At 46.7% G+C, this 20,507-nt stretch overlaps 1 protein-coding gene across 1 annotated transcript in view; it reads right to left on the bottom strand.

Moving 5' to 3' along the window:
• Positions 1 to 5,347: 5,347 nt before the first annotated feature.
• The window catches only part of LOC311149265 (glutamate receptor ionotropic, NMDA 2C-like), a gene marked incomplete at both ends in the record, with an annotated part of 49,439 nt that continues 34,279 nt past the window's right edge, over positions 5,348 to 20,507 (bottom strand). The window contains 7 exons of the mRNA XM_084186378.1: positions 5,348 to 6,982; positions 7,957 to 8,189; positions 8,626 to 8,813; positions 9,022 to 9,182; positions 16,132 to 16,361; positions 16,570 to 16,695; positions 17,226 to 17,379. Of these exons, the coding sequence (XP_084042504.1) occupies positions 5,348 to 6,982; positions 7,957 to 8,189; positions 8,626 to 8,813; positions 9,022 to 9,182; positions 16,132 to 16,361; positions 16,570 to 16,695; positions 17,226 to 17,379 (2,727 nt within the window). The remainder of the gene's footprint in view (positions 6,983 to 7,956; positions 8,190 to 8,625; positions 8,814 to 9,021; positions 9,183 to 16,131; positions 16,362 to 16,569; positions 16,696 to 17,225; positions 17,380 to 20,507) is intronic.

A 20,507-nucleotide genomic window follows, 5' to 3' on the forward strand; every position in this document is an offset into this window, starting at 1 on the left:
GGATAGGATGGGGTGAGGGTAGGGCTAAGGCAGAATCAAACCCATTTGCCATAGGATAAGGGGGTTAGGGTTTGCTGCAACTCTCACAGAATGAAAAACCTGTTTTGAATGCCCTCTAAAGTAACTGTGCATGAAGAACAGATAGATAATAGACCTTGGATTTTCTCTGACTACAGCTGTACATCAGGAGTGCTTCAGGCATCATCTATTTATTTATTTATTTTCGATCCGGGCTTGAGTGAACAGTAAAATATGTAGCACCATGCTGAAGGAATCAAGAGTGAAATTGTATTCATAAAATATTCCCTCAGGTTGGATATAATCTTGTCCTATATTTATGTGGTAATTCTGAGAAATGAATTGGCGGGCATCGGCTGCCTTTGTATGCCTACCCCTGGTGAATTTCAACATTTCAAGAAGGAGAGCGAGAGGGAGCACATTTGTTACATTACAAAGTACGCAGATCACAGAATTAGTCATTAATTACTGTGTGAAATGAAAAAGATTGGTTTGAGCAGCGAGCATGCTGAAAGAGTCCCTACATTGCTCTGAAAAGGTTCATTTTGGGGAACTTGAAAGGGTTTTATTCAGCTGTGATGCGTTTCTCACACTTATTAAGTGCTGAAGGCATTAATCTCTCTTAGTTGAATTAGAAATCACGTTTCAATGATATTTGGCCTTGCTGAAAAGCACTCATCGCTCAGTGATATCAGTGAAGGGATCCCAAGAGCTTTAGCAGTAGATAAGATGTTCACCTAAAGACCTTCAGAAGTATTGCCTCAATAGCACAACTTGATTCTCCCTCTTTGTATTGTACTGTATACAGTGGAATCTTTCATACAGTATCTTGAATACATAATACCTATTGTTGAATAATAATGTGTTTTACTAGACAATAGTTTTCCATTACTATCTTAAAATTCACTCTCACGTATTATAAAAACACCTGTGACTTAATTGAACTAGCAGAGAAATGACCATATTTCATAGTTTTACATTTCCGCTGCAATGTCAAAAGCTGTTGACGGCACACACACTGCCACAACTTTTAAATGGTTCTAATTTCTCTAGCATGCGATTGCATGTGAGGTGTGATACTTGTTGTGTATTTTGGACAGAGCCAGTTGGCCTCTCCCTTTGATATTTTATCTGTATGTGTTGAATCATTTATCAACTACTGCAATCACCCGGCTTCCCCATCCATTCTGCTGGCCTCGGCCTGGGAGGGAATACATAAATGCTTCTCCAAAATGTCTCATCCTCTCTTTATAATGTATAGCTTTGTCTCTTGGCAATTCAGACAAACACTCAGGCAAGCACGTATTGCAACAAACTCGAGCAGTGTTTGTTAGGGCTTGATTAAATCCGTAGCGCTGAAGACCTGCGCCACAGCACGATATAAATTTAAAAGCAATGTTCCCGCATTGAAAACTCAATCAGAAATTACCTTTCAATTTCAATCGCACTACAGATCTGATCTTCAGCCCTACAGATTGAATCTAGCCCTTAGCCCAGGGATGTGCAACTTTGATGTGGGTGGGGGCCACAAGAAATCTATACTCCTTGAGGGGCCGCAGTGGCTCGCGGGTCTGTGTGCCCACATCCATACCCACACATGCAGTCAGAGCCGGCCCTAGCCTAAGTTACATTTTGTTGGGGGGCCCCTCTACCTTGCAAGCAAAACATTTTAGAGGCCACCCTCTTGATAAATTCAAATTTTAGAGTTAATATCCTGCAATTCTACACATTTTGCTAATGGGCATAGAGACAATGTTGCAGTTTTAAAGAAAGTTTTCTGCAATTCTACACATTTTCCCATGGGGCAGAGAGAAGATTTTGCAATTTTACAGCAAGTTTCCTGCAATTCTACTCATTTTGCCATAGTCTTAGTGAATTTGGAAATTGGAAAATTGCAGCTTGTGTATTCTACTATTCTAACCCTCAACATTAAGTTGAGACCCCGACTGAGTCCCCCCTAAATATATACAGTACCAGTCAAAAGTTGGGACACACCTACTCATTCAAGGGTTTTTCTTTATTTCTACTATTTTCTACATTGTAGAATAGTAGTGAAGACATCAAAACTATGAAATAACACATATGGAATCATGTAGTAACCAAAAAAGTGTTACACAAATCAAAATATATTTTAGATTTTAGATTCTTCAAAGTAGCCACCCGTTGCCTTGATGACAGCTTTGCACACTCTTGGCATTCTCTCAACCAGCTTCATGAGGAATGCTTTTCCAACAGTCTTGAAGGAGTTCCCACATATGCTGAGCACTTGTTGGCTGCTTTTCCTTCACTCTGCGGTCCAACTCATCCCAAACCATCTCATTTGGGTTGAGGTCGGGTGATTGTGGAGGCCAGGTCATCTGATGCAGCACTCCATTACTCTCCTCCTTGGTAAAGTAGCCCTTACACAGCCTGGAGGTGTGTTGGGTCATTGTCCTGTTGAAAAACAAATGATAGTCCCACTAAGCGCAAACCAGATGGGATGGCATATCGCTGCAGAATGCTGTGGTAGCCATGCTGGTTAAGTGTGCCTTCAATTCTAAATAAATCACAGACAGTGCCACACATGCGGGGATCATCCGCTCACCTACTCTGCGTCTCACAAAGACACGGCGGTTGGAACCAAAAATCTAAAAATTGGACTCATCAGACCAAAGGACTGATTTCCACCGGTCTAATGTCCATTGCTCGTGTGTCTTGGCCCAAGAAAGTCTCTTCTTCTTATTGGTGTCCTTTAGTAGTGGTTTCTTTGCAGCAATTCGACCATGAAGGCCTGATTCACGCAGTCTCCTCTGAACAGTTGATGTTGAGATGTGTCTGTTACTTGAACTCTGTGAAGCATTTATTTGGGCTGCAATCTGAGGTGCAGTTAACTCTAATGAACTTATCCTCTGCAGCAGAGGTAACTCTGGGTCTTCCTTTCCTGTGAGAGACAGTTTCATCATAGCGCTTGTTGGTTTTTGCAACTGCACTTGAAGAAACTTTAAAAGTTGACATTTTCTGGATTTACTGACCTTCATGTCTTAAAGTAATGATGGACTGTCGTTTCTCTTTGCTTATTTGAGCTGTTCTTGCCATAATATGGTCTTGGTCTTTTACCAAATAGGGCTATCTTCTGTATACCACCCCTACCTTGTCACAACACAACTGATTGGCTCAAACGCATTAAGAAGGAAATAAATTCCACAAATTAACTTTTAACAAGGCACACCTGTTAATTGAAATGCATTCCAGGTGACTACCTCATGAAGCTGGTTGAGAGAATGCCAAGAGTGTGCAAAGCTGTCATCAAGGTAAAGGGTGGCTACTTATATAAAATATATTTTGATTTGTTTAACACTTCTTTGGTTACTACATGATTCCATATGTGTTATTTCATAGTTTTGATGTCGCATTTCTAAGTGACCCCAAACTTTTGAACGGTAGTATATATATATATATTTATTTGGGGGGGACTCAGTCGGGGTCTCAACTTAATGTTAAGGGTTAGAATAGTAGAATACACAAGCAAAAATGTTATATACACTGAGTGTACAGAACATTAAGAACACCTGCTCTTTCCATGACGTAGACTGACCAGGTGAATCCAAGTGGAAGCTATGATCCCTTATTGATGTCACTTGTTAAATCCACTTCAATAAGTGTAGATGAAGGGGAGGAGACAGGTTAAAGAAGGATTTTTAAGCCTTGAGACAATTGAGACATGGATTGTATATATGTGCCATTCAGAGGGTGAATGGGCAAGACATAGGATTTAAGTGCCTTTGAACAGGGTATGGTAGTAGGTGCCAGGCACACCGGTTTGTGTCAAGAACTGCAACACTGCTAGGTTTTTCATGCTCAACAGTTTCCCTTGTGTATCAAGAATGGTCCACCACCCAAAGGACATCCAGCCAACTTGACACAACTGTGGGATGCTTTAGAGTCAACATGGGCCAGCATCCCTGTGGAACTCTTTAGACACCTTGTAGAGTCCATGCCCCGACGAATTGAGGCTGTTCTGAGGGAGGCTGTGGTGTGCCAAAGCTCCCCCTAGTCATTGGTAAGTAAGTAAAGTAAGGTGTTGATGTGTGTGTGTGTGTGTGTGTGTGTGTGCGCGTGTTGGCAGAATCACTGATAGGCTAATGTCAGTGAGTGGAATCCCAAGATGAGCCTTGAGGGAATATTTAACTACTGTCACAGGTAACACTGCTCAGACAATAGCATGGCCATCCTGGTCATATAGATCATTCAAAGCCTCTGTTTGGATTTGTGACCTAACTGAACATGTTTCTATTCCCCTTCATCTTTTTAAAATGAATTTACGATGTTTAGCAGAATACTCATACAGTGATTTGATAGATTGATGCCATATCACAGTTTCTGAACAGATTATGTGGGGTTAGTAAAATACAAATGTGTTCTTGTCTTTAAGGAGCTGTAGTTGACTTGTCTGCCCTATTGTCAGCATGTGGACTGAACACAGCGCTGTCTAGTGGATCTGATATCCAGTGACCTTTCTGGATGAGTCAACAGAGGTGGCCCACTTAATGAACTGAAGCAGACACAAACATCTAGAGTCCTAGGACCTGACCTGCTATTCCATACTGCTGGGATTACAAACCATATGTGGAGTTTTACTCAGATACACTGTGAGAAATGGAAAATATAGACAATTCCAAAAGGCCCTTGAGGTGGCCTTGTCGTTTATTAAAGAGTAGTGTAACAATGGAAATACAGATGATAATTTAAATGTTTCCCTTTTAAAATCCAAGTCAAATTACATCAGTGACCACCAGAGCCAAAAAGCCTCGAACAGACAGCTTTCCCTAGAGCTCATGGACTTACAAAAGTCGTGGAAGACATTTCTGTGGTTTGATCACAAAAGTATTATCTTTATTATATGTGTCTAAATTTAAATGGAAGGATACCGAAATGGTTGAAAAGAAAAGTAAAATGTGTCTAAACTGAGTGAGCGGCTACAGTGTATTGTCATCCAGGTCTCTCTCTCTCTCTCTCACACTAAGACAGCATTTAAAAATATTTGAAATAACAATCAACAGGTTAAATTTGAAGGTATTAAATACTATTCAACGTTGTCTTCTCTTTTCTTATCGCTTAATGTTTACTTAACAAAGTCCCAGCAGTAACGGCCTGTCAGTGTCCTCTCTATCCCGGACGGCAGCCAAGGATATTATTGGACTGAGTAAACACTCTCAAGTCATCCATATTGGTAGCTACTTCATTTGTTTTTGCCTAAACCAAAGGCTGAGGGGGCCGCCCCCAGGTAGGCTTTCCCCTCCCCAGAGGGAGGGATAGTCCATCCAGGTATGGAGGGGGAGGGGCTTGGAGCTCAGACCTCAGACTCCAGACTGGATACCCTGCCCCAGGGCTTTGGCACATAGGGACTCTTGACTCTTCTGGCCACCAGGACCTGCCTCCGATCCCTGCTCCCAGATGCAGGCAGGGGGAGCTCCTCCCGTGACCGCCCCACCGCGCCCTCATAGCCCCCAAACATATTGTTCTGGTACACCACCTGCCGGTCCCCCATACGGGGCACCAGGGCATTGTTGTCGGGGCAGTGGCTTGAACAGGGGAACAGGTGGCACATGTCCTTGTCGTAGAACTGCCCGGGGCCCTGGGGCAGCGGCCCCACGTATACAGGCAGGTCTGTGTACGAATTCAGGTAGGTGGAGTAGTGTCTGTGCACCACAGTGGAGGAGGAGCGCCGCAGAGCGGCTGCGTTCTGTAGGATGGCCTCCCTGTAGGATGGCAGCCGGGTGGACTGGGAGCACTTGAGCTTCTGCTGCTTGTAGGGGTAGGACCGCATATGGGCCGGGTCTAGGTAGGCAGGCTCAGCGGCCAGGGGGTAGCACAGGTTGTTCCCCTGGCTACCGTACAGCTTGTGGGGCTTGGGGTTGGCCACAACTACGCGGGGGAACAGATCGGGCATAGTGGAGGTGGAGGGCTTCTCGTCCAGCTGGCGGATCCTGTCACTGCTCCAGGTGGCCTTGAGAAAAGACGCCCGGCGATTGACCTTGTCCTTCCCCAGCAGGGGCACATCCTCCATTTCAGGCTCCAGGTAGGGCTTCATGCAGGAGTTGCAGCTGGCGCTGCCGCTGGGGTAGTGGCCCCCCATGCAGGCCATGTTTGGTGCAGAAGGGGCGTGGTTGTTCAGGAGGTGGTTGGCCCTCAGCTCAGCCAGACAGGAGGTGGGCTCATCGTAGTCGTTCCTCCCCCTGGTGTCTTGGGCCTCAGAAAACACATAGCTGTGGGACCTCTTCTTGCTGCCAATGTGGTCAGGGGGGTAGCTGAACTTCCTTCCCAGGGGCCCCTTGTGGTGTTCCACGTAGATGTCAGGCACCTGGAACTCTCTGTAGGGGACAAACGGGGAGGTGGGGTGCCGGGGCTGGCTCTCCACATACAGCCTGCTGCTGTGGTGGGGGTGGGGGTGTGGGTTGTGGGTAGAGGTGCTGGGGGGAGCAGGGTCCCTCATGGCGATGTGGGGGCTGCTGAGGCTGGAGATGGGTAGGGTCCTCTCGTAGAAGTGGTGGCTTCCGCGGGCCGGCAGGGTGTAGCGGAGTGGGGTAGGCCGCGTCACCACCCTGGATTTGTCCAGCAGGGGCTGGGTGGCGCTGTCTGAGTAGTGGATGGGGAAGGTGGGCGCGAGTGCCCTCTGGGTGTAGGGCGAGTGGTTGTCCGTGATGCTGGAGATGTAGGGCAGGTGGCTGTGGCCCATGTCTATAGTGGTTGCTACCCGGGGCGGCAGGCCAACCCGCACATTGTCGGCTCCACGGCGGCTCCAGTTCTCTATGGTCTTGGTGGCATTGTCCAGGGAGTTCTCCACTCTGGTCGAGGACACGATGTCCTTGGCTGTCTGCAGCATCTTCAGCATGTTGGCCTGGGTGTAGTTGGTGGTGACATCAGGGTTCTGCAGGTTCCCGTTGCGGTCAGAGTCCTCCACACCGTTAAAGCAGCTGTAGATTCCCTGCAGAGACATAGGGAAGGAGGAGGAGATTAGCATCCATCAGCCTTGTCAGGTTTTGGAACAGATCAACATTTCTCACCCTACATGTAGTTTGACAAGATGAAATCCCACAGGTGTTAATTATCTTTGGCCACTGTTTCTAATCATGACTTTTGAAAACATTATTGCTTGTGTTGATGATATTCACTTTGAGCAAATACAATTTCTATTAACCTGTCTGACCAATGAAGTGAAGACAATTACATAGAGAAGTGTGAAAGCAAAATTAGATTCAGGATTGTCCAAAATAATTTATCGACAGTTTGTTGTGTTTTGAAAGCTTGTATGCATTCAGGTCGGTGTTAAACACAAAAAACAGCGCAAGACAGTAAATGAATAAGCAGCAGCTGACCATGCACTTGCTAAATTAGTTTCCCAATTTTTATTCAGCCCGCTTTATTTTACTTTCAAATTGGGTCTCAGTCTAGAATGCTTAATCTCACCTCACCACTGTCAACACTGAGATGGCTTGTTAATGGGCCTATTTAAATTCAATTTCAGACGGATCACGACCGTAACAATATTGCACAGTCTCCAAGTCCTTTTATGGCTTTTTACTCATTTTTATTTTAGTATAATTTTTTATTTTAATGCCCTTGAAATATCCTGATCATGTACAGCTTTGACAATATTTCCCAAGCATTACTGTGAGGCAAAAATCAAAGGATGACTGAGAACTTTATGGTCAGCAAGTAGAACATTATTTCTGCTGTGATTGTGAAAAGAGAAACAACACATTTTATGGTTTCTTAGACTGTTTTGTAGCTTAGATTAACAGATCAACTTTCCCATGGTGATTGGACCACATTCTCTCTGCAGAACCCAATGCCTTCGCAATCTAAGACATGCCTCAGTGTGTACTGTAAATCCCTATACATTAGGCCTATGTACCCTTTCCACCCCTGTCCCTCGGAAGAAGGGTCAGCCACACTTACCCTGCTGATGGCGAGCAGGAAGTCGAGGCGTTCAGACTTGCGTACTGAGTGTCTCAGCTTCCAGTAGAGCAGATGTTCCCAGCTGAACACCAGGAGACTGAGCCCCATGGCCACCAGCAGCATGTAGAAGACGCCTGCCATGTTGTCTATATCCAACTTACTGCTCATCACCTCCTTCTTCTCATTACGACAGATCCCTGTGAGCCACACTGTTTGCAGCTTCTGTGTGTCACCTGCAGCGAGCGGGGAAGAACAGAACACAGGGAGGCTCAAAGGTGTTCATTAAAATACTCTTGCGCTGGTTGCTGTCATTGTGTGTCAATGCCAATCTCACACCCTCATCACTCCCCTCGACACACCCTGACACAGCATTTTACACTTGTTGTTCCCTGGATCACAGTCAAAACTCTATGTTACAGTACCTCTGAGCGATCCATGGTGCAATGTACGCCAGTATTTTCATTGAAGTTTAGTTTTTTCTAATCTCGAGGCTCTGCGGGCCTATCCTAGCTTGCTTGTGTGAGGGACGCATTTTTTACCATTAATGGCCAGTTAATCAGTTTAGCAAATGGGACAATTTGGGAGTATTTGGGACCTAAAGGGATAAGTACAGCTAAGATTTGCAGTTAGCCGCCCCTCCCACTCCACACAGGGTTAATTGTAATTTACCATCAGCTAGGAACTGGAGCAGGGCCAGGTCTATGGGACGTTTCCATCGGGACTCCTTCTGCAAGGCGATGCCATAGCCAGTGGTGGCAAAGACCTTCCCACTGCCGATGGTCACCAGCTTACAGCCCTCGTCTTTACCCGCCATGTAGTTCAGCACAGCAGCGTCGTAGATGAAGGCATCCAGTTTCCTATAGATAAGAATAGGGATTTATCTTGTGGGAAAATGCAATGACAGCCAAATGTATTTTTAATTACTATTTAATTACCATGTAATAACTTATCTAATGAATTATAATTTAATCAAACACAAAATATTTGCTTAGACATTTTACAATTTATTACACTGATGTCTGTTTTCTGCCACTGACTGTATAATTATTATTTACAGAGTGTTACCCTGATTTGAGGCTGTTGAGGGCATCCTCCACACCCTTCTGGTTGTATTTGACCATGTGGGCATGCATCTCAGGGTAGTTGCTCCGGATGTTCCTCTCTGTGCTTCCGTTTGGGACCGTACCAAAACGAAACGGTGGATACTGCTCCTGTGGCTTCTGGAACTGTTTTGGAAATGTAAAAGGTTGAATTATAAATGCATGAACAAGAAAAAAGTTGAATAGGATACACAACATGTCTAGGAAGAATACAGGCACTATTCATTCTGTCATTCATTTTTTAAAATATCAAATACATTGACATACTTGCATATTAAGTAATAATATTTTATATATTTTTCTTCCACCCTCTCCTAAGATCTGATGTCTCAACCCTTTCTATACACTCTTAGAAAAAAGGGTTCCAAAAGGGTTCTTCGGCTGTCCCCATAGGAGAACCATTTTTGGTTACAGGTAGAATTACTATTTTGGGTTCCGTGTAGAACCCTCTGTGGAAAGGGTTCTACATGGAACTCAAAATGGTTCTACCTGGAACCAAGTGGGTTCTACCTGGAACCAAAAAGGGTTCTTCAAAGGGTTATCCTATGGGGACAGCCGAAGAACCCTTTTAGGTTCTAGATAGCACTTTTTTTCTAAGAGTGTATGATGTGCCAAGCAAACCCAGAGGCGTGAATATAAACCTCAAAGAAACAAACACAATGACACTGATCACCTTGTCCTTGACTCCACTAGACCGCCGTCTATTTGATATCTGCCTGTACCCTCAAGTGCTGTTCACTCAATTATCTGGTCAGCTAAGGTTACCCTCACCATAATTCTTCTCCCTGTTAATTTCCACATCTAATTCGATGATTAGAGGGCACAATGAACATAAATTAAGTCCAGGCCATGCTTTCCAGAGAATTAGAAAAATACTTCTTCCCCCTTGACTGTAATAAAAATTCATAATTTCTCCTTATTTTGCCAGGCCCCTTTGACGCAGAATGCACCATATTCATTTGAATACCCTGACTGTGCAATATACTGGAAATAAATTGTACTTGTTCATTAATGCAAATACATCAGTGAGCGACAATTCCTAGTAACCTTGGCTTGTCAGAATGAAAGAAATGTCCTCTGAGCCATTTCACATGAATTAATGAGACCCTTGGTGCCAGTCTTATGCATCCCACGTCTCTGCTGTCTGGTGGAGGAGCTGGAGAGATGACAGAGTGTTGTCCTCGTTCCGATTTGTTCTGTATCTTGTACACTGGCTGCATTAGGATACTCAGCCTGTGTTCCTCATCTCACCCAACAGACCAAGGTTATGCTGCTGCAATGTGAATGAGGGAATACTGTAGTAGTGTGATAGTGCCCCAAGGCACAGAATGTCATACAGTGCTCTGTGTTGTAAATGCCTGTTGGGAAGCAGTGAAAACCCTGACTAAAAGCATGGATGATGGTTGACCCATAGAGCTTGAGTCTAGCTGGACAAAGTAAAGTGTATAGGATTCTTACATTTACATTTTACATTTACATTTACATCTGTTAACATCTGACAGCTTGTACAGAAAGGAGAGACTAGCACAGATATGGTCTAAAGAGGGAGGTGCCCATCTGTAAATGATGTCACTATGAGGAAATGGAAAGGTCTTGGCCATAGTGTCCATGCATGGCTCTCTGAAGTTAACAGTCCCAAGAGGAGAAACAATCATCCGTCACTACATTAACATCAGCTACTGTCCTTAAACCAGTTTGTATTCCAAACATGCCTCTTGTTTGAAACACTTTCAGAGAAGGTCACTTTTTAGAGTTCATACAGCTCAATTTAAATGTTCCACCTGCAGTGTCCAGTCTGGATATTCTCTCTGATCTTCTGTGGATTCTGCCCTGGTTTTAATCTGTAGACTCACTGTCAAAAGACACTTTATGGATTCTCGTCTTTCTTTCACAAAGTAGAGCTGATGGATAATGTGGGAAGAATATTAAATTAGTTCCCGGAATTCTAATGAGCAGTGGACAGCTTGGTCTTTTCCCTCAAATGCCTCTCTAATCCCTCAGTGCCTCAAACAGACCCGTCGCCAGACCTCAGTCTTAAGGGGGGCATATGAAACGCATGGGAGGGCAGGGCACAATTATTATTAGCCTACAGTACGTATATTTAATAATAAATTCCCTCAAGTGGGGGGCACAAGCATTTTTGGGGGCGTGCCCGGCCCCCTATGGCCCGCCCATAGCGACGGGTGTGGCCTCAAAGCAGAGAGTCTACAAATCATTTCTAGCACTGAAGGTTTAACATGGATTTTACATTTACATTTTAGTCATTTAGCAGACGCTCTTATCCAGAGCGACTTACAGGAGCAATCAGGGTTAAGTGCCTTGCTCAAGGGCACATCGACAGATTTTTCACCTAGTCGGCTTGGGGATTAGAACCAGCGACCTTTCGGTTACTGGCACAACGCTCTTAACCACTAAGCTACCTGCCGACTTATCTGGAGATACTGGTGTAATTTCATGCAAGCAAGTTTTAACAAATCGTGAGTTAAAGGGATACTTCTGGATTTTATCTACTTCCCCAGAGTCCGATGAACTCGTAGATAAAAATTGTATGTCTCTGTCCAGTATGAAGGAAGTTATAGGTAGTTTTGCAAACCAATGCTAACTAGTGTTAGCGCAACGGCTGGAAGTCTATGTGTGACACTCTGGCTCTATGGACGTTTATATTGAGCCAGGGTTGTTCATTTTCATGTGTTTGGGTGTATTTCATTTGGTGGTGTTGGGGATGGGTGAGTTTCATTTTGTTTGTGTCATGTGGTGATTGGTCGATGACTCCCAATCGGAGGTAACGAGTGTCAGCTGTCGGCTCGTTATCTCTGATTGGGAGCCATATATATTCTGTATGTTTTCTCCTTTGTGTTGTGGGTTATTGTTTCTTTGTTGCTGTTTGTCGTATTCAGTATAGAACTTCACGTATAGTCTTTTTGTTGTTTTTTTTGTGGTTGCTTTGATTAATAAAGTCATCATGTTCACTCGCAACGCTTCGCATTGGTCCAATCCTTCAGACGAACGTGACAGAATAACCCACCACAAGAGGACCAAGCGGCGTAACAAGCGGCAACAGGACCTACCTACGCAGGATTTATGGAAGCCTCCTAAGGACTTTTGGACATGGGAGGAGATTCGGGCTGGAAAGGGTCCTTGGGCACAACCGGAGGAATATCACCGCCCTCGTGAAGAGCTGGAGGCAGCTGCAGCCGAGAGGAGGTGGTATGAGGAGGAATATCACCGCCCTCGTGAAGAGCTGGAGGCAGCTGCAGCCGAGAGGAGGTGGTATGAAGAGGAAGCGCGGAGTCGAGGCTGGAAGCCCGTGGTTACTCCCCCAAAAATTTTTTTGGGGGGGCACATGGCTTGGGCGCCTGGGCAGCAGGAGGCTGCCACAGGTAGAGCTGGAGAGAAGGCTATCGGATTACGGGAGCCATTGGCGAGTAGAGGGAGGGAAGTTGTTGTGGCACGGCATGAGAGACTGAAGTGTGTTCCCAGTCTGGTCCGGTCCGTTCTTGATCCCCAGTTAAGGCCAGTGGTGGGTGTTCCCGGTACGGACCGGTCTGTTCCTACTCCACGCACCAGGTCCACGATGTGCGTCGCCAGCCCGGCCCGGCCTGTTCCGGCCACTCGCACCAGGGATAAGGTGCGCGTCGCCAGCCCAGCCCGGCCTGTTCCTGCTCCACGCACGAATCCTACGGGGTGCGTCACCAGTCGGCCAGAGTCTGCCGTCTGCCCAACGGCGCCTGAACTGGCCGTCTGCCCAACGGCGCCTGAACTGCCTGTCGGCCCTATGGCGTCTGAACTGCCCGTCTGTCAAGCGCTGCATAAGCCGCCCGTCTGTACTGAGCCTGCAAAGCCGCCCGTCTGCCATGAGCCTTCAGAGCCGTCCGCCAGATCGGAGCCGCTAGTGCCTTCCGCCAGACAGGAGCCGCTAGAGCCTTCCGCCAGACAGAATCATACACCTGCTATGGAATCAGCAGGAGCCGACGCAGCCCATATCAGACTGGAAGCTCAGGTTCGGAACCAGAAAGAGCAGCTCCTGCAGATGGGAGCCGCCCTGCTGGAGGTGATGACTGCAATCCGAGGCTGGGGTCCGCCTCCACCGCCAGCCTCCCAGCCAGCACCATCAGCCAGCCATGAGCAGCCAGATCTGTCAACCAGCCATGAGCAGCCAGACCCGTCAGCCAGCCATGAGCAGCCAGACCCGTCAGCCAGCCATGAGCAGCCAGATCCGTCAGCCAGCCATGAGCAGCCAGACCCGTCAGCCAGCCATGAGCAGCCAGATCCGTCAGCCAGCCATGAGCAGCCAGACCCGTCAGCCAGCCATGAGCAGCCAGATCCGTCAGCCAGCCATGAGCAGCCAGATCCGTCAGCCAGCCATGAGCAGCCAGATCCGTCAGCCAGCCATGAGCAGCCAGATCCGTCAGCCAGCCATGAGCAGCCAGACCCGTCAGCCAGCCATGAGCAGCCAGATCCGTCAGCCAGCCATGAGCAGCCAGATCCGTCAGCCAGCCATGAGCAGCCAGACCCGTCAGCCAGCCATGAGCAGCCAGACCCGTCAGCCAGCCATGAGCAGCCAGATCCGTCAGCCAGCCATGAGCAGCCAGATCCGTCAGCCAGCCATGAGCAGCCAGATCCGTCAGCCAGCCATGAGCAGCCAGATCCGTCAGCCCGCCAGGATCCGCCAGATCCGTCAGCCAGCCAGGATCCGCCAGAGCCGTCCAGCCAGGATCCGCCAGAGCCGTCCAGCCAGGATCCGCCAGAGCTGTCCAGCCAGGATCCGCCAGAACCGTCTAGCCAGGATCCGCCAGAGCCGTCCAGCCAGGATCCGCCAGAGCCGTCCAGCCAGGATCCGCCAGAGCCGTCCAGCCAGGATCTGCCAGAGCCGTCCAGCCAGGATCCGCCAGAGCCGTCCAGCCAGGATCCGCCAGAGCCGTCCAGCCAGGATCCGCCAGAGCCGTCCAGCCAGGATCCGCCAGAGCCGTCCAGCCAGGATCCGCCAGAGCCGTCCCGCCAGGATCCGCCAGAGCCGTCTCGCCAGGATCCGCCAGAGCCGTCCCGCCAGGATCCGCCAGAGTCCGCCATCTAGTCAGGTACTGCCCCTTAGCCCGGTGCTGCCCCTTAGTCCGGTGCTGCCCTTTAGCCCGGTGCTGCCCCTTAGTCCGGTGCTGCCCCTGAGTCCGGTACTGCCCCTTAGCCCGGTGCTGCCCCTTAGTCCTGTACTGCCCTTTAGTCCGGTACTGCCCCGTAGTCCGGTGCTGCCCCTTAGTCCGGTGCTGCCCCTTAGCCCGGTGCTGCCCCTTATCCCGGTGCTGCCCCTTATCCCGGTGCTGCCCCTTAGGCCGATGCTGCCCCTTAGTCCGGGGTTGCCCCTTAGTCCAGGTGGGGTTAGGTGGAGGGTGGTCATTAGGAGGAGGCTACCGAAGCAGGTTGTGACTGTGGTGGGGTGGGGATCACGACCGGGGCCAGAGCCGCCACCATGGACAGACGCCCACCCAGACCCTCCCCTAGTCCTGATGTTGGTGCGCCCGGAGTTCGCACCTTTAGGGGGGGGTACTGTGACACTCTGGCTCTATGGACGTTTATATTGAGCCAGGGTTGTTCATTTTCATGTGTTTGGGTGTATTTCATTTGGTGGTGTTGGGGATGGGTGAGTTTCATTTTGTTTGTGTCATGTGGTGATTGGTCGATGACTCCCAATCGGAGGTAACGAGTGTCAGCTGTCGGCTCGTTATCTCTGATTGGGAGCCATATATATTCTGTATGTTTTCTCCTTTGTGTTGTGGGTTATTGTTTCTTTGTTGCTGTTTGTCGTATTCAGTATAGAACTTCACGTATCGTCTTTTTGTTGTTTTTTTTGTGGTTGCTTTGATTAATAAAGTCATCATGTTCACTCGCAACGCTGCGCATTGGTCCAATCCTTCAGACGAACGTGACACTATGGGTATGTGCTAGTAAGCTAGCAGATACCCATAGACTTCCAGCCATTGTTCTAACTATCCAAGTAGTAAGTTAACCATGTCAAACTTGACATGCTCTACATACACACAAAGACATACGGCTGCAATACCTTAAAATAAATCCCTCGTCATTGCATTTACCCCTTCCTTTCACAGTTCACTCCCTTTCCTGATGCCATTCTTGACATTGAGCGACTTGACGTGTTGCCATGACCTTATCCCCTGTGGAAACTGTGGCTCCCAGCATGTATGTGTGCAATATTAGCTGATCAGATGAATTTAGTATCACCCTTGCCAACTTGGGACCATTTTACTTAAAACCCCTGGCCTACTTCTACCCCATCAACCCTCCTACACAGGCTTCTCTCAATGGCTGTCATTGGTCAAGTCCTCTGGCCAGTACTGGTCCTGCATGTAGTGGTTTGAGGTGGCGGGGTCTGGGAGAGTGCCTGTGTCTCGGTCCCTCATTCTCTCTTGCATATCCTGTTCCCACTCCCCCTCCACGAGTTTATACAGGTCCAAGGAAGCGAGAGCGTCCTCCACTGAACTGTGGCCCCTCCTTCCAACCTGTATTTTCCTGTTTAGGAGGCTGTTGGCCAGGATCTTGAGTGAGACACAGCGCTTTGTGGGGAAGCCAGCCAGTCGCCTGAGCAGACGCATACCACTTGTGTCCCTGATCATGTGACATGGGTGGGTGAAGTCCAAGGATTTCCTTGTCAATACTGGTGTAGAGCACCTCCACAGGCCACACAAAGATGCATAAGTTAATACTAGAATATATAATCACTGGCGGCTCAGCAAATCCACTGGTGTAGTACAATCCAGGGGATTTTCACAGACATCACACCTAAAGACTTCAGGGATCAAATTTAATTTCACCACAGACACCGGGAATCCTATTATGTTTTTTTTATGAGTGGAAAAATCACAGTCGTGACATTGAGGCTCTGCCCGTGGTTATTTGTATTCTCTCAAACCGTTCGCAGCCAGGCACTGTTTGCTCATCAAAAATAGGCCACTCTATATTTTGCCTAAGCCTAACATCAAACACTACAGTATGTCCATAATTATCTCCCCCTTTCAAAGACTGAACACAGACAGAATCACCAATGACTGATGAATCCTCCTACCTTTTTGTCACTCAGTCCAGAGACTGTGTCAGTGTATTGCTCCTGGATCATGAAGGCTGCCAGGTTGGCAGTGTAGGAGGCCAGGAAGATGACAGCGAAGAAGGCCCATACCAGGACCATGACCTTGCTGGTGGTGCCCTTGGGGTTCTCAATGGGGACAGAGTTGTTGAAGACGATGCCCCACAGCAGCCACACTGACTTCCCAATAGTGAAGGTGGGGCCTCCGGGATCTGGAGAAGACAGGATGGTGGTTGTGGTAAAGACAGATGGGATTCTGAGAGGGCGTATCTAACATGCGTTTGCATTCCATTTCAATGTATTTTAATATTTTCTGTGATATGATATAGAGATCTTTCAACCTACTTTTCCGTGACTTTCTACCTTTGCTGATACGGGAGGGTAGAGGTAGAGGGAAAGGTGGTCGGAGCTGACACTCACCCTTGGCGCTCACCAGACTGCGGTTGTACCCCACAGGGCTGCAGTACTCAAAGATAAACACTGTGACTGCTACCACCGTTAGGCACATCACAAACATCATCACCCACACCGCCGGACTGTAGGGCTCTACAGAGGAGGGGGAGAGAGGAATCAGAACACCTATAGAAGAATCAGAACATCATCACCCACACCGCCGGACTGTAGGGCTCTACAGAGGAGGGGGAGAGAGGAATCAGAACACCTATAGAAGAATCAGAACATCTTTCTAGCAATCATTGAAACCATGTGCTCTGACAGCTGCTTGCTAGATAATGGCAAGGACAATGTGGTATCGTATTACCATAGTAACACACTGTCAGCAGCTTCTGAAAGGGATGTTCTTTTTAAAGTATTAAAGTAAGTAACGTAGCCTTGAACGATTCTTGGCTTGTGCGAACCGGAACCACACATAGGAGCAGGAGCCTATCTCCTGTTTCTGAAGTGTGAGGCAGCTTGTTGTACGATAAATTCAGTTGTGAGTTCTAAACTCTGTCCAGAGAGAGTACCATTTGCCATTTCTGTTTTCAGATGGTAAAATAAACTTTTTTAAGCCAAGTGGTGTTATCTCTGTGGAGAAAAGTTTTGTTTGTTTAGATGAGCAGGTTTAACATGCTCACCAAGAAAGGCAGAGGGTGAGACGGTCCCGTTGCTCCTGGCGACCATCACACTGATCCCCGTCTCCACGAACGGCACGGAGAAGTCAATAATTTCTGAGCGCTCTTCGTTTATGGTCAGCGAGCCAATGGCCATGTCCGCCCGCTTGTATACCACCTAGGGAGAAGGGAAGACATAGAAAGTATACAGTCTATATGTTCCATGATGTGTAATAAATCGAACACTGGGATTAGGGATGCTCGTTGACCCGTTTGATTCATTTTATCTAGCAACATTGATATACAAGGTTTAAATCCCTGTAGGTGACATCCAGTGTGTACAGTATTATCCCTGATATACTACACAACCCATCCAGACAGACAGATGCAGATAACAGCCAATGGCATCTACCCACCCATTAATCTCTGCAATGTCATCCATCATGCGATATCTATCCTAATCCCTAATCCATTACTAGATATTGCTGCATATACCATAGACCTAATACCTGTTACATAAGCCCCTGGCTCCGGCTGACAAAGCATTACCAGCAGGAAGTGGGCATTGTGAACACTGGCATACCAGACACCCCTGCAAGGCGAGCTCTGGGGGCCCCACGATCTCTGGGTGCCCATGCGCCTGTCATCGATGTCATCATTTTGACAGTAACCCTCCAAAAATTAATTATTTGTCCTTTTTTTATTTCTATATGTACTAGGAAGCTAAGTGTTTGTTTCTTGGCCTTCAGGAATGTGACTGAAAAAGTAAAAAATTAAAATAAAATAAAAAGATTTAAAAAAAAAGCGGATATCAGTGAACAAATGCGGTGGTCATGGCTACGACGGCCATGACCACAAGGTCTATGCGGCTGCATGCCTATTGAATCGATGATAGGCTTTCTGTGGTGCCAGGGTTTAGCTTTGCTTTAGCTAATGGTTAAATGTTTATTGGTAGGCCTATTTGGTCGTCATTTTCTCATGTTAACCTTAACATTTCACGAAACTAAACACGGAGTCGCAATGCTGCCATTTTTAGACTGCTGGCTCGTGGCAATAATGTAATTACAGTAGGAAATTCAACCATTGCAGATTGTAAAATAAATGATCTTCAGCATACTAATCAGCTACCAATAGATTTTTTTATAATATACAACTGTCCTCTATAGGCTACCTTAACCTGCATGACATGAGCCGTCCTCACACTCTCTCCCAGATTGGATAGAAAGTTGTGCGTAAAACCAGTCTAATAATGCTGTCACGACTTCGGCCGAGGCTGCCTCCCCTCCTCGTTCGTCGTCACCGGCTTACTAACCACTGCCGCCCCATCATCATCACATTTGTCTTGTCTTGTCAATCACACACACCTGGTCCTAATCCCCTCATTAGTCCGTGTATAAGTGTTCCCTCTGCCCCCTTGTCCTTGTGGGTGATTGTTATTTGTGAGAGTAGTGTAGCTCGGTGGAGCTACTCGTAACATTGTGTTGCCAGGGTAGATTTCCCCCTGTGCCTATGTATTATTGGATTCTACCGTTACAGTGTATTTGCCAGGGATGATAGTTTCCCCTGTGCCTGTTTCGTTGATTGCTATTTGAGCGCATTTGTGTGTCTACGAAGGAATAAACTCTGTATTCGGTGATTACCCTCCTGCGCCTGACTCCTTTCCATCACACTCATCACAAATGCAAAATAATACAATCAGTCCACCCTCAAAACACTAGCTTACTAGGGATTGTTTCAATATGCAATGTACTATCTTTAACTATATACCGTATTTAGCTGCTATTTATAAAACTTTTTATAAGAATTACACATCAAATAGCCTAACAATGAAAAAAAAAGTAGTAGGCTTGAGGATACATTTAGCCACTCTTTATTGTTGAACTCAGCGGGTCTGGCTGTCTGGCTGTCTGGCTAATAGGTCTGGCTGTCTGGCTGTCTGGCTAATAGGTCTGGCTGTCTGGCTGTCTGGCTAATAGGTCTGGCTGTCTGGCTAATAGGTCTGGCTGTCTGGCTGTCTGGCTAATAGGTCTGGGTCTGGCTGTCTGGCTAATAGGTCTGGGTCTGGCTGTCTGGCTAATAGGTCTGGGTCTGGCTGTCTGGCTAATAGGTCTGGGTCTGGCTGTCTGGCTAATAGCCTACACAAATGGGCTGCAATATTCAAGGTAAATCCAACTTTGAAAGACTCCCCTGCTGTCCTGAAGTCCTCCTTTTTTGTGAGCAAATGTTTTCACCACAGCCTGTACTGTAGATCCAGGTTGCCAACCCAGACAGTCTTTCCTGAGACATTGTGCATTATATGTCCATTGTGCTGCACACAATTTAAACTTAGCCTTGAATGATGCAGGCCAAGATATACCAGAGATAAGGGACTGTTGATATTGCAGCCACACAACTCAAATGCCAGTTCACCAGTATGAACGAAATTGCAAAGCTTTATTTGTTCAAGCCCTCAAGAACTGTTGTCTGCTAAAGATGATAATCTTTTTGCATCTGCCAATTTATTGGCTGTCCAGTATCCAGACGACCTGTCCCTAGAGCTTCCTATACAGTTAATCTCTTTCCGTAAAATCTTGAGGCCGGCAATTAAGGAGAATGAGAGGCTCAATTAAAGATGTTACAAAAGTGGCACAACTCCCTTCTGCCCAGTTTCCCTGATGTTGCTATGGCAATCAAGCTGTTTTTACCATCCCTGTAACTGTCACTTCTGCAGAGAGATCGTTTTCTAAACTAAAACTCATAAAGAACTACCTAATAAGCAGTATGATTTATGCTCTTAATAACCTCTACTGACGTTTTCCCCTACACAACTCTAATGTTTAACATGCTGATTGACTCGCCAGTGGATTTACAGTCCAGGCATTCTGCCTGGCGTCATGTCAGACATTACTGGTGCTACTGTAGTCAATGCCCAATAGAGCACAATAGCTTCCCTGAAAATTATAACTAATGGTGGAGATTATTTACAAGGGCATTTACTTTGTTTTTTAAACTCACTCTAATAGGGATGCAAAAATCTGCGAACTTCCAGCTCGTTTCCCTTTATTTGGATTTGGACCATGATACCTATTTGTTTTTATTAAGGGCAATTAATTAATCGTTATTCATGGCTTTTTATTTTTAATGTTTATCTGAACTCAGTGCCAACATAAACCTAAATCACCAATGTCAAGAACTGAAACACGACCACTTTCGAATGGTGTCTCTGCATCGTTCAGAGGAGGCAGAAAATCCTCTGTCATTAGTTATATGAAATGGGGCCAAATTGATCATATTTATTTTACAGTTATAAGAAAGGTGAAATCTTAT

Source organism: Coregonus lavaretus, assembly GCF_964263955.1.
Source record: "Coregonus lavaretus genome assembly, chromosome: 2".
Lineage (NCBI taxonomy): Eukaryota > Metazoa > Chordata > Actinopteri > Salmoniformes > Salmonidae > Coregonus > Coregonus lavaretus.